Source organism: Pipistrellus kuhlii, unplaced genomic scaffold, assembly GCF_014108245.1.
Source record: "Pipistrellus kuhlii isolate mPipKuh1 unplaced genomic scaffold, mPipKuh1.p scaffold_m20_p_3, whole genome shotgun sequence".
Lineage (NCBI taxonomy): Eukaryota > Metazoa > Chordata > Mammalia > Chiroptera > Vespertilionidae > Pipistrellus > Pipistrellus kuhlii.
Genome location: NW_023425529.1, coordinates 7009926 through 7023768, shown reverse-complemented (window position 1 = coordinate 7023768; position 13843 = coordinate 7009926). Strand labels below are relative to the sequence as shown.

General features: G+C 44.2%; 1 protein-coding gene across 2 annotated transcripts in view; it reads left to right on the top strand.

The window, feature by feature from the left end:
• RFX4 (regulatory factor X4) overlaps positions 1–13843 on the top strand; it is a 118391-nt gene that overhangs the window by 19520 nt on the left and 85028 nt on the right. For both annotated transcript variants that reach the window (XM_036458231.2, XM_036458232.2), the window contains exon 2: positions 6231–6317. In XM_036458231.2, the coding sequence (XP_036314124.1) occupies positions 6231–6317 (87 nt within the window). The remainder of the gene's footprint in view (positions 1–6230; positions 6318–13843) is intronic.

Here is a 13843-nt window from a genome sequence, read left to right as displayed (position 1 = left end):
GCCAGTGAGGCCTTGGTGATCCGCTCCCAACCAACAGTCCTACCTGTCGCCCACCACTCCGTGGGTCCCCCGTCAGTGAACTCCTCACCTTTCCCAGAACCCACTTTGTGCCTTTGCCCCTGACAGCAGCCCCCTTGTCCAAAATGCCCTTCTTGCCTCCTTGGTCTGGCAGATGCTGAGTCCTGTGAGGACCCATTGTGAAGCAGCCGGGCCAAGTGGGCGCTCCCTCCTGTGCCCACAGCACCTCATTGTAATAACTGACTGCTCCTGGTCCCTGCCAGCCTCTGGAGCAGTGTGCCAGGGGAGTGTGAACCTGCTTTGGAGGCAGGCAGACCTGACCCAGCTTGACCACCAACTAGCGGGGAGAGAGGGGGCTTCACCAGGCTTCTCAGAGTCTTTTTCCACCTCACAGACGGAGTTGTTGAAGGCACTATTGCTGGGAGGAGTAGAGATGAGGCATGTGAAGTGGGTGAGTGACTGGTGTGGGGAGGATGCCCAATAAACGCTTGGCAGCACCGCTGCTGTTTGTCCCTGTTGCTCAGCTGGGGGCCCCAGTGGACAGAGACCAAGCTTTCCTTGTCTTTCCATGGCCCCCAGAGCCAAGCTAAGTGCTTGCCCTGTGTTATTTTAATCTTTGGAAATCCCGGGAGTAGGCTTTAGGAAGGTTCAAGAACCATCCCAACGTTACATAGCTGGTAGCTGGCAGGGCTGGGATTTGAAATCAAACTGTTCTAACTCCAGTTGTTCTAACTCGAAAGCCCATGTTTTTCCCTGCCTGCTTCTGTCATCTCTGTCATCTGTGCTGTCTCCCACCCCCCCATCACTCCACATCAGCCCCGGGCCTTCTTGCCATTCCTTAAACGGTCACACAGGATCCCTTCTAGGGTCTGTGTGGTCCCCAGTCTCTGAACCTTTGAAAGCCTGGCCCCTCACTGCACTGTCTCCAGAGCTGGGTTTTTTTCCGAGGCATCATGGGGGGAAAGAGTGGGTAGGGAAATCTTCTGTCCACCCTTCTCTGTTCCTTCATTTACTTCATTCAGTCATGACCCCAGCTCTGTGCCTATCACCATTCCTGGCTCTTGGGGAAGAAAGCACTGATCAGGATAACAAGGTTGTTAGTGCTTACATTTTTAAGGTGGGGACAATATATACTAAAAAGGAATACAGAACCATACAAGATAGTTTCAGGTCCTGAGAGCCTGGTCCTCCAGGGGTATCTTGCTATTATATATTGGCTTCCAGTAAAATAGCATTTGTCCATCTCTTCTGTTGGAACTTTACACTGAAGGTACTTGATGATTATTTGCAAGATGGTTGGATGGATGGATCTGAGAGAACAGTTGGTCTGTGCCCAAGGAGAGGCATCAAGAAATAGTGGCATAGGCTGTGGAGATGGAAGGTCTGGATTTGAATTCTGAGCCTAATCCTCCTGCCTGACCTTGGCCAAGCCACTGCCAGTTCTAACCCCCAGCTTCCTTATCTGTAAAGTGAGATGAAGTCCTACCTCATGAGGTGGCTGTGAGGCTCCGATCAGGTTCTGTATGTCACTGGACTCTGTGAACATCAAGGACGACCTGCCTCTGGAGAACCATCTCTGACGACTCCTCTTGCCAGACCAATGCCTGTGGGTGAAGCCCTGCTTCCTGGTGGTGGTCTGTTCAACCTCATTGTGTGAACTTAAGAAAGTCACTTCAAGTTGGGGTTTCCAAATCTTCGATCCATAGTGGGAAATAGGAAGCACTGCCTCCGAGGAGCATAGTGAGACTCTTTGCAAAGTGAATACCCACAAGGCATCATCCGCGTCCTGCTTCCTGCCCGTGATCTCTGAGGAGTCGGGAAGGGAGGGGAGGAGACGGGTGCTTGGCAGCCCGGAGCCTATACTCACAGCCGTCAGTAAATCCTGTTGGCACTCAGAGCAGACTTGGTCCTGGTGTAAAGGTCCAATGATTTTTAGGGATCTAGAATGAGGCAACTGGGAGCAGGGAGCTATCCGCGTGTGAACTGAGCTCTCCTCCTGCATTTCCAAACACAGAGCCTCTGTTCCAGCATCGATCACAGTCCGCCTTGTGTTACAACTTTTGCTTCAAGCCTCAGTTTTCACCTCTATAAACAGAGATATTAAAACCATATAACATTGTTCTGAAATTTACCGTATTTTCCGGTGTATAAGACGACGTTTGAACCAAAAAAAGTCAACGGGGGGGAGGGGGGAGAATTGGGGGTTGTCTTAGAGTTTTAGCAAAAGTTCTGATGCAAGGCAGACTGTGAACAATGCTGCCATGTTGGCACCGTGTTCTGGAGACAGAATGGGACATGGGTGAAGAAGGGCCCGGTTCACACAGGGAGAGAGCTCTGTGATTAGGACCCGAGGGTGAATGCTGATCCTGCCTCTGACTAGCTGGGTGACTGTGGACAAGCCACCTGGTCTTTCTGAGACTTAGTTTCCTCTCCTCTAAAACGTGCATATTACTAACACCTACCCCAAAGGGTTGTTACGAGGATTACATATGATGGTGATGTAATGCATTTGCTTGGCCCACAGGGCCTCAATATATGGTGACCTTTATTATTAAATCATATAATTAAAAAATAAATAAGACAGATGAACACTGTGTTTATTAGAAGTTTAATATGAGTGTCATCCCGGTTGAGTAATTCTTGATCTTTGCAAGACCAAAATCCATTGTTAATAGTTTTAAAGTTTACTTCTGGTGGTGACCTAAATAGGGACCTTCCAGTCATATGGAGCAACCTGACCAATGGGACACGAGTTGCAGATGCCACTGTAGGTCCTATGAGGGAAGAAGACAGAGGTCAAAGAGCAGCTCCAAGGCCGTGGCCTGTTGGGATATTTCGGACTGTCGCCCCATGCACTCTGGAATGCAGGGCCTTTAAATGCTCTGAGAACTCCAGGCAGGTCTCCAGAATAGCAGAGTGATGGTTCTGCCATTCTGGGCACTGCTCAGACCACCGTCTGGACCCTCCAGGAGTCCATCCTGGGTGCTGCTTGTCCAAGAGGACATTGATTAACTAGATGACAGCCAGAAGCAGGTGAATTGGGTGGCAAAGAAGCAAGAACAATTTCTTCCACGAAAGAGCTGAAACAGGCAGGGTACTTTGACCGGAAAAAAGGAGACGGGATGTCTCTTCCTATATCATCCGTATGCAGGGCGACCAGGTGGTTCTGTGTTGCTCTCAGGAGCAGAGCAGGGTAGCAGAGTACCTGCGGGCACAGGTCATGGGGTCAGAGAGACATAGTGCGTGCAATGGGGAGGGGAAAGGCTTCCTTGGTGATAATTCTTTCTTTTTCTTTAATGGCCCTTCAAATCCTCTCCCCCTTCTTGTAACTTGCCTTCACCTCTCCAGTGTTGGGGGTGAGCAGTGTGGAGGACAGGCACAGACATCAGGGAAGTTTATACTTGACTCTGGTGGGCTGCCCTCTCTTGCCCACCTGAGGTTTAGTCCAGCTGCTCTCCAGAATGTCTCCACGAGTTCATCACTGGGAGTCTCCCTGCAGCAAGAGGCCCTTTGAAGGGCTCCAATTGTAACAGGCCTAATCCTGGCACAGGCAAAGTGGGCGAGAGAGAGCCAGCACTTCTCTTAGTTCCCTGTTTCTGTGTGTGGGGGTGGGGGTGGGGTGGGTTTGTTAACATGTGATGATGTGTGCCCATGCATATGAGAGCAAGTAGGTAGGAATACCTAGGTAGCAGGACCGGGGACTGGCCCAGACAACAGAAACGGCTGTTGGTGGGAGGGTTTGGCAGAGGAAGAAGCTGCACATTTCAGTTAGACGCCGTTTAAAATCAGCCGTGGCTGCTGCCAGGGGAAAGTGCGCCAGGATGGAAGAGATTGGAAGGTCTGAGCGGAGACATTCTGGGGAGTCCTGAGAAGAATTGGGAGATTTGTTTTCAGATGCGGTTTTCAGTATGATGTGATGACAGACGCCCACCTCATGCCATCGCCGCTCTGAAAACATGGCAAGCCATGTGTTTCTAGATTGTGCATTTCCTATCTGGAAAGGGTAGCGCTGTAACATTTTGAGTTTCTCTGCTGCTCGTTGCTTCCTCAGAAATAACAGATTTTCATGTCCTCTTAACAAGCTGGCTCCTGCTTGGATATTCCCATTACTTATTTACAGTTGTAGAAGCAGCTTTTAAAAGAGCAGTTTGTCGGGACATAAAATACAAAACAAACACCCAACATGTCTCCTTGCTGTGTGCGTTTGCTCTCCCCCCCCCCCCCCCCCCCCCCCCCCCCCCCCCCCCCAGTTTACTCACTAGCGTGGCTGCTTTTTACAATATGTTACAAAGGTATTAACTAACAATCTTTTCCTTGGCTCTCTGAATCATGAGGAGTCACATTGCTTAATCTCTGTAAGCTTCAGTTGCTTTCTAGGAAACACAGAGATTAAAATCTTCACTTTTGGAGCTGTCAGAATTCAATGAGATAACATATGCAAAGGGTCTGGCCTATTCAAGTAGATGTCCAATAAATGCTAGTTCCCATATTGCAGAGATGGCAACTGGAGACTGCCCCATGCAAAAGCACACAGCTACAGCTCTGGTCAATCCTGTCATAAAACCACATATGCATTCCTAAAAATCATCACCGCACTGCAAAATCTCACAATAAAAGCCACAGAGTTTAGGGGCACAACACTCAGAAACTTTGTCAGTGACACATTGAAAACAAACTGATAAAATGGAAGCGCAGTTTGCACATGTTAACTGGTTAAGAGAGGTAAATACAATAAATAGAACACTTCATGTTGGAAAAAACCTGATGTGGAAGTGGACATGTGAAGTGCCAGCACATGGGTTAGTTATCTGGGCAGGTAACACACATGTGACTTTACAGTGGGTAGTAGAACTTAAAGTGGCTTGAGGTGTGAGTGTGTGAATTTTGCATATTCCTTTGGGCTATATACAGTTTGCTGTATTTACCTCTTTCTTACAGAAGAAATCGAGCGTAAGCAAGCACAAAGTTTGCTATGTGCTTAAATTGTTACCTAATATATTACTTGCATCGGACTCCATTTTTATTTTCAAAACAAGCATTATAGCAGAACTGACTGTACTTTACTAATGTTGTTGAATGAATGAATGAATGAGTGAGTGAGTGAATAATGGGTGGGGAATGTCTGGCCCACAGGCCATATAAAGTCCATGAAATCATTTGGTCTGGCCCTGTCAAGGCATTAGAGGTGAGTTAATTGTTTGACCAAATATAGCAGGCTAATTTTGTAGTTGATAATTTGGAATGGTCCTCAAATGATGTTATAAATATCCAAATGGCCCTTGGACTCCTCACCCCTGGTCTAGAGGATGGAATAGAATTATGCTACATCATAGAAAGTATCAATAGCCTTTGGAATGGATTTTAAAAACTATAGTCTTTGGGATTTTAAAAGTATTACAAAGCTGCCCTGGCCAGGTAGCTCAGTTGGTTAGTGTCATCCCAGTATGCCAAGGTTGAGGGTTTGATCTCCAAACTGGAAACGGACAAAATAAGCAACCAATACATGCATAAATAAGTGGAACAACAAATCTCCCTCCCTCCCTCCCTCCCTCTCTCTCTCTTTCTCTCTCTCCCTCCCTCCCTCCCTCCCTCCCTCCCTCCCTCCCTCCCTCCTCCTCCTCCTCCTCCTCCTCCCCTTTTTTTCTTTCCCAAATCAATAAGTATTTTCTAAAATAAAAATAAAAGTACTACACAGCTGTCAGAGATCTTATTATCTCCTTATGCAGTGACTTTTGGCCTGTGCTTGGAAGAGCCCCTTCAGGGCTCACTGCAGATCCCTGCCCTCCCTCTCCACTCCCACCAGACCCCGGGGTTGATCTGCTCTCCTTTTTGTTTGTGTTTAAAGGAAGGATTCTGCTGCTCATTTACAAATCTGCAAACCTCCATCAAGGAATCATTCGAATTTGGTTTTACATACTACTACTCGAAAAACGTATCTTCCTTTAGAAGAAAGATAATACTCAGTAAATACTATTGGGAAACGAATACTCCAGAATTAGAATTTGACCAAGAATTATTCAAGTGGGGCTTCAAATTACCACTTTGCCTTCACACTACCCGGCAAATGGTGCACGTGAATGGATCTACTTGTGAAACTCAGTTCAAGTCGTGGCACTTCTCAGATGAAAATTGATGGGCATTCACTAAGTCTAAAGCGTCAGTGGTGTTACTGTCAGCAGCAATTCTACAATTTTGTGATTTTCTTTTTTCAGAGAGCTGGATTGAAAGATGTCTCAACGAAAGTGAAAACAAACGTTATTCCAGCCACACATCTCTGGGGAATGTTTCTAATGATGAAAGTAAGTATTTGAAACTCAGCTTTCCAGGTTGTCCTAGACTTGGCTACCGTCCTAACAGGAGGAATAGCACTTCTATAGTGCTGGGCTGGTCAGTCCCCAGAACCAGAGGCTCTGGAGGCAGTGAGGAAGTGCCCCAGGCTCTCCCCATAATGTTCTGAAATAGGGAGTGCCACTTAGGTGGGTGTGGAAATTGAGGCCACTGCAGAAAGTGGCAGTGGGCACATTTGTATTTTCTGAGACCCCAAAGACCCCAGTTGTTTTGGCTATCCAGGGTCCCTTGAGATTCCATATGAATTTTAGGATGTATCAATATTTAACATTGTACAAAAAATGTTTATTGGTATTTTGATAGGAGTTGCATTGAATCTGTAGTTTACTTTGTGTAGCATTGACATCTTTACAGTAGATGTCAAACACTTTCTCTGCATCCATGAACATAGTATGTCTTTCCATTCATTAGTGTCTTCTTAAATTTATTTTAGAAACATTTTATAGTTTTTCAAGTACAAGTCTTTTGTTTTCTTAGTTAAGGTTATTCCTAAGTAGTTTATTCTTTTTGATGCTATTGTAAATAGCATTCTTAATTTCCTTTTTGGATTGTTCATTGTTAGTATAGAGAAATGCAGCTGCTTTTTTGTAGCCTTCAACTTTGTTGAATTTGTTTATCAGGTCTGACAGGGTTTTTGTGTGCATATGAGTAATCTTCTTATCTAATTGCTCTGACTGGGCCTTCTAGTATTATGTAGAATAGAAATGATAAAAAGTGAGCATCCTTGTCTTATTCCTGATCTTAGAGGAAAAGTTTTCAGTCTTTCATCATTGAATATGATGTTTGCTGTGGGTTGTTCATAAAGGTTTTCACTATGTTAAAGTAGTTTTCTTATTTTCCTATTTTGTTGAGTGTTTTTAATCACAAAAGAACTTTGTCAAACACTTTCTCTGCATCAGTTGAAAAGATCATGTGGATACTTTGTTACATGATGTGTTACATTCATTGATCTTTGTATGTTTAACTATTCTTTCACTCCGCAAATAAAAGAAATCCACCTTGTGATGATGCTTAATTCTTTTTACAAACTGTAGAATTTTGTTTTCTGGTATTTGAGAATTTTTTTGCATCAATATTCATAAGGAATATTGATCTAGAATCTTCTTTCTTGTAGTGTCTTTGTCTATCTTTGCTATCAGGGTAGTGCTGGTCTCATAGAATGAGTTTGGAAGTGTCCCTCCTCTTCCATTTTTTGCAAGAGTTTAAAAGGGTTGGTGCTCTGGACGTTCTTGTGCACATCCTCTTTTGTTAACTGCCTGTTCAAGTCTTTTGCCTGTCAGTTTTTAAAAAAATTATTTATTATGTTTATTGAGTTGACATTGGTGAGTAACATTATATCGATTTTAAGTGTACAATTCTATAATACCACATAATCTATATATTGCATTGCAAAACCTAGTCTTCCTTTATTTTTAAGGTTGTGCTGTTTGTCTTTTCATAATTTGTAAGAGTTGTTTTTATGTTCTGAATAGAAGATGTTTCTCAGATAAGAGTATTGCAAACACCTCTCAGTTTGTGGTCTGCCTTTTCATTTTCTTAGTGGTATCTTCAGATGAGCAGAAATTTCTCTTCTCCCCACCCCAGAAATAGTTTTAATATTTGAAGTAGAATATATTATCAAACAGAAATATAATGTAAAATGATTTACAAATATAGGTAAGTATATATATTTTATATATGGTTAGCATATTTGAAAGGATATATTTAAAATATGTATAATTAATTCCAATTTAGTCTGAGGATGATCACTTATTTCAAACCTGCTGCCCAGTTCTTCTGATTTGTCAGGGCTCTTTCTGTTATGTGCCTTTTAGCAGCCCAGAAGAGAGTGCTCTGGTTGGTTAAGGTGAGCACGAGGAAATGGGACATTTTGATGGAATACAGTTGGAAAGGAAATCTTGGACCAGGGAGGTCAAAGTCTAAATGCCTGCCGTAAGTCAGGCTCATCAATTCTCCTTTTCAACCTGAGCAAACTGCATTTTGCCCTGGCAGATGTCAATAGGTTTTTATGTTTCTGATGAAGTACTCTCTACAAAGAGGAAGACTGTGATGAGCTCTAAAGTGTCATCAGGTCCATGACTGGATGGAACATCCTATCCTGAAAGGCAAGCTCTACTTGAGTAGATTGTAGAGCAGATATTCTGGCCAAAGTTGGGCCCAGAAGGTTCCAACTTACTACATACAAGACTATGGAAAGCCCAGTTACCCAAGGAAGGAAAGAGCAGGGAAGCCAAAACTGAAATATTTTCAGCATCAGGCTAGTATGCAAGGCATCATCACAGCCACTGTTTCCATTAATCCTCTGAGAGGGATGTAATTTTTATTCCCATTTTACAGATAAGGAAACAGATTCAGAGGTCCTGGGATTTAGTCACTATCATAGCAGTCAGTGGTAGAGTGAAATGGAAACTTAGAGTTGTCTGATTTTACCACTGGCTCTCTTTCTACTACATAAACACCTCCTCTGTTGGTCGCTGCTCTAAAGGCATTTTCAGTCTAGAAGGGAAGTTAAGGTCCAGACTTTAGTATTAACAATACGAGGTCATATGTGATCAGTTCCACTTGAATGATGCAAGGTGTTCTCCTTGCCCCACTGTGTGCTCCTGGGCTGCAGCACGGCCTCACTGGAAGTGTGTTGGAAATGCTGGTTCTCAGGCCCACTTCAGACCCACTGAAACAAACCCCCCAGGTGGTTAGAATGCATGCTGAAGTTTGGGTGTGGTCACAAGGTCGGAAGGTGACTGGAGAAGGCATTGTGAAGGAGGTGGCATTGACGCTGGACCTAAGGGATCTGTGTAGTTCCTTTCAGGGGGGTGGGGCAGGGTGGTGCTAAAGGGCTGGGAGGCAGAAAGCCACCAGGCAGGCTTTGAGGTTTCAGAGTTTTCCATTGGCTTGAACCAAGGTTGAAGAATCATGGGAGACAGGGCTAGCAAGGGATGTTTGAGCCTAATTGTTGAGAGACTTAAATTCCAAAGAGGGGTTTGGGATTTCATAGTTCAGGTGCCACTGAAGGAGCTGGGTGGAAGGGTGACATATCCAAGAGGCATTTTCAGAAGGTTAGTGTTCAGGTTCTCTGCAGGCAGACCCGAGCCAGGAGGACACATGGGGCCCCACCACGTCTGGTGAGGTGATGGGGCTGCAATCTGTAAGCTGGGAAGGAGACAACTGGAAAGACTGTGCTGATGGGATGGGTCCAAAGAGCAGGAACCCAGTGGGATTCCTTGGGATTCCTATTGTCCTTCTTGGGAAACAGAACAAGTTCATTATAACCCCAATGTGCCCAAGTCCTCTACCCTTCAGGTCACGTTTCCTTGATGTATACATCAAATTCTTCAGTTCATGTGGTATATATCCTGTATTCTGTATCCTAGGCGGGAGCCAGGGTCTTCCCTTTGTCTCTGAGGGTTATCAGCTTCTGTTTGTGGGGCGGATGTGTGGGAGGGGGGTTCTGTTTCTCCTGAAACACTCTTACTCTGACACTTCCCAAGGACTGCCATTGTCCTCTTGTCCTGCCATTGTCCTCTTGTCCTGCCTGCCTCATTCAGAGTGCTGCTGCTTCCTTTGCCCTCCCCAAGTCTCCCCCAGCTCCTCATGGCTGTGACTGACTGTGGTGATGGAAGATATTTATAGCACAAGGAAGGGAAAGGTTGGAATTCAATGGCAAGGTGGCATAGACTTGGGATCACAGTGGGCTGCCATGTAATGTGACTCATTATCATATTAAAATCTCATGCTATGAGCTATGTTAGTGATATTTCAGGGCTGTGTTTGTGAATAGTCACTCCACGCAGTTCTCCCAGCATGTTAGTTTATTATATAATTTGGGATTCCAGAGAAGAGGAGATGTAGATAAACTGTTTCATACTCCCATTACACTCTGGACAACCCTCCTGATCCCCTGCCAATGTGGTAGGGCCTGGTACATAGTAGGTGCTCAGCGCGTGCTTGTTGAGTAAATATTAGGTCTAGTAATAATTAATGTCGTTTTCTAATACTTTTTAAAATCGAATTTATTTAAACAATACAACAAAATTTAATCAACAATATAGTTGCCGTTGTTTTCTACTACTTGTGCCCAATGCTCAGGAAGCATTTTAATCCCTCTGTTGTAAAATTCTTGTGATTTTTATGCAAAAAATTCGGTCAATGCATTTTTGAGGCATTCTTCATTATTAAATTTTTTTCCAAGAAGAAAGTTTTGCAAAGAACGAAACAAATGGTAATCAGAAGGGGCAATATCAGGAGAATATGCAGGTTGAGGGAGAACTTCCCATTCCAACTGGCGCAGTTTTTCAGCAGTGATTCTTGCAGTATGCGGTCGTGCGTTATCGTGGTGAAGAATTACACCCTTCCGATTAATCAGCGCGGGTTCTTTTTCTCTTAAAGCTTGGGCTAACCTTTCCAATTGGGCACTATACACTGCACTTGTAATGGTTTGGTTAGATGGTAAAAGTTCATAATGAAGAATTCCTTTAAAATTCCACCAAACACACAACATCACTTTTTTCGCATGCAAGTCAGGTTTTGGCGTGGGCTGACGAGCCTCATTTTTGTCCAACCATTGAGGCCGCCTTTTCAAATTAACATACAGCACCCATTGTTCATCTCCGGTAACAATTTGCTCTAAAAATGGCAAACAGTTTTGACGAGAGAGGAGCGAACTGCAAATTGTGACTCTTTGATTACGGTGGTTGTCGGTCAACTCATGAGGAACCCATTTTCCAAACTTTTGGACTTTGCCAAGTGCACGCAATTGATTGGAAATTGTTTTCTGTGAACAATTTAAAGTTGTCGCAAGCTCTTGTTGGGTAATTTGAGGATTTTGCACCAAAAGAGCTTGAAGTGCTTCTTGATCAAAATTGGACACACGGCCTCACCACTCTTGTCATCTAACAAAAAATTTCCCTCGCGAAATTTCTCAAACCAACGCTGGCATTTTCTGGCGCTAACTGCATCTTGACCAAGAGCACTACAGATGTTTTTTGCAGCCTCACTTGCTTTTCTTCCTAATTGGAACTCGTAAAGCATGCAGTGCCGAATATTCTCTTCATCTGCCATCTTCTTAGCCCTAGTTTTGCAACAAAAACCAAACCAAGCACAAACTTTTTCAAGCAAAACTTGTTAATTGCACTTCACACGTTCTATAGATACCACGTGTTTGAAGGTTATGTCAATACAAGTCAACGCCAAGCAAGATTTTAAACGAATGTTTAAAAACGACATTAATTATTACTAGACCCGATAGATAACAGGAAAGCAAGCTAGGCAGTGCCATGGCAGGTCATACATATTTGTAACCAGCTTTCGGTTTGGACACTCCAGGACCACTTAACTGTTCAAACACATTCTTCCTTCGGATGTTCCCTCCCCAGGTAGGTCTTTCAATTCGTTCAAATTTAATTAGAGTACTTGTGAGTAACTAATACATTTATAGGCGTCAGAAATCAAAATGCGCTATAGATACCCATTGCAAAGTCTGGGTCCCGCCCCATGTCCCCCCTCTACTGCTAGTGGTGAGCACTTCTATTCATTTATTGTATATTTCTCCAGTATTTCCAGAGTTTATTCTTCTGGTATTTTATCCCTTCACACAAATACAAAATACAAATACACATAGTTTCCTTATACAAAATAGTAGCACCCTATATGCATTGTAACTTGCTCTTTTCTCTTAATAACGAACCCCAGAATGTCCATATGTCGTGAGAACATGGTGAGGATCCTTGCACTTTGCTTGATTTTAGTCATTTTTCCCCAGCCGTGCAGTCTTCCACTGTGAGTGCGAATTATAATTCAGTTAACCGAGTGGACAATGACTGGACCTGATGCTTTATGTAGGTGCTTATGTAGTAGAAAGAGAGCCAGTGGTAAAATCAGACAACTCTTAAGTTTCCAGACGTTTACTGGTACCGACCACTGCCCCCGGGAACCTTGTGTCAAGCCATTTCCTCTGCGTCTAGACGCAGCTGTAGGATGTGGGACTGCTGGGTACGGCTGGTGGGGTCTCAGTAGACTCTGCCAAGTGACCTTCTGTCCCGGGAGGTGTCATTTTGTCCTCTGCCTGCGAGGTAGGAGGGCGGGCTTGTTTCCCACAGCTTTACACAGAGTTGTGTGGCCCTGGTCTGGACTGTTGCCAATCTGATAAGTGAGAAATAATATTTTAGTGTAATTTCTAATCTCCCCAATTGAGAGTAATTGTCTTTCCCCATTTCAGGAAAATTGGTACTTTTTTTCCTCATCAACTGTGTATCCTGTTATTTTTTTCCTCTTGGTTTTGGTCTTTTCCTCTTTGTTTTCTGTGGTGTGGAGATGAGATGGATGAACATGCTGTGACTGGTTTTTCCAAGTGTATCATTACCTTTGTACTTAGGGCTCATTTTCCTTCCATGAGGAAGCCTTGGGTTTTATGCAGGGAAATTTATCAGTATTTTCTTTGCTGCCTTTGGGTTTTATATCAAAGTTAGGAAGGCCCTTTCCTACTCGGGGTCATGAAGGAATTCACCCAGAGGAGGAGAGAGGAAGCAGGTGTGCAGTCGCCAGAGCAAAGCTGCCAACACTGCAGTTTCGTTTGAGACACAGCCCCGTTCCCACGGGGAGCAGTTTGCTGCCAGGGGCTGATGCCCACGCCAGAGGCCTGGGTCCAGGCATCCTGATTGATCTTCAGCTGGTACCTTTTGCAGGGGCTGGGAAGGAGGTGGGTAAGGGGATGAAGTGTTTGGCAATCCTGTGTTCACAACAGGTGAGGTCTGTCCAGGTGCAGCCAGGTTAGTATAATGAAAGGAAATAGAATTAAAACTTCCAAGTGAAACTCGAGACTTGCATAAACTTGAACCTTTTCTGAGATTTGAAAAGAAGTAATTAATTTAGAAACTTTCTTCCCCAATATTAACCTCTGCCACTGAGTCCAGGCAGAAAGTAGTCTAGAATAGATTTCCAAAAATGGTGAGTCCAATTGAGGCAGAAAAGACATAGTTAGGCAGAGAATATGTTTCTTAAAATCTTCAGTCCGGTGCTCCAGGTTGGAAGGCAGAGTGAGGCTTATAAATGTTTTGGGTTAAGGGAGGTTTGGATGCCAACTAGCCTGGGTTCCTCTCCTGATGCCTCCACTACTGGCGTGATCTCTGACACACCACTGCACTTCTCTGAGCCTCAGTTTCTTCCTCTGTAAAAGGGAATAAAGCTGGTTATTAGGGCTGATATTGATTAAGCACTAAGTATGCACCAAGCACGATATTTGATGTTTCATATGCATTTGACCTCTCACAGTCTCAGGTAGCTGTGAAAATTAAATGCAATGATGTGGAGACCTTTGCACAGTGCCTGGCACGTGACCAGTCCTCAATAAACGTTTTCTCTTTTCCATGCTTACTGAAATCAGATGGGTGGGCTCCGCATTTAATTGTGGTATTATCTTGGCCATCCAGTCATTCTACACATGCTTCATGAGCTCCTGCCACGCATGGTTGCTGGAGACACA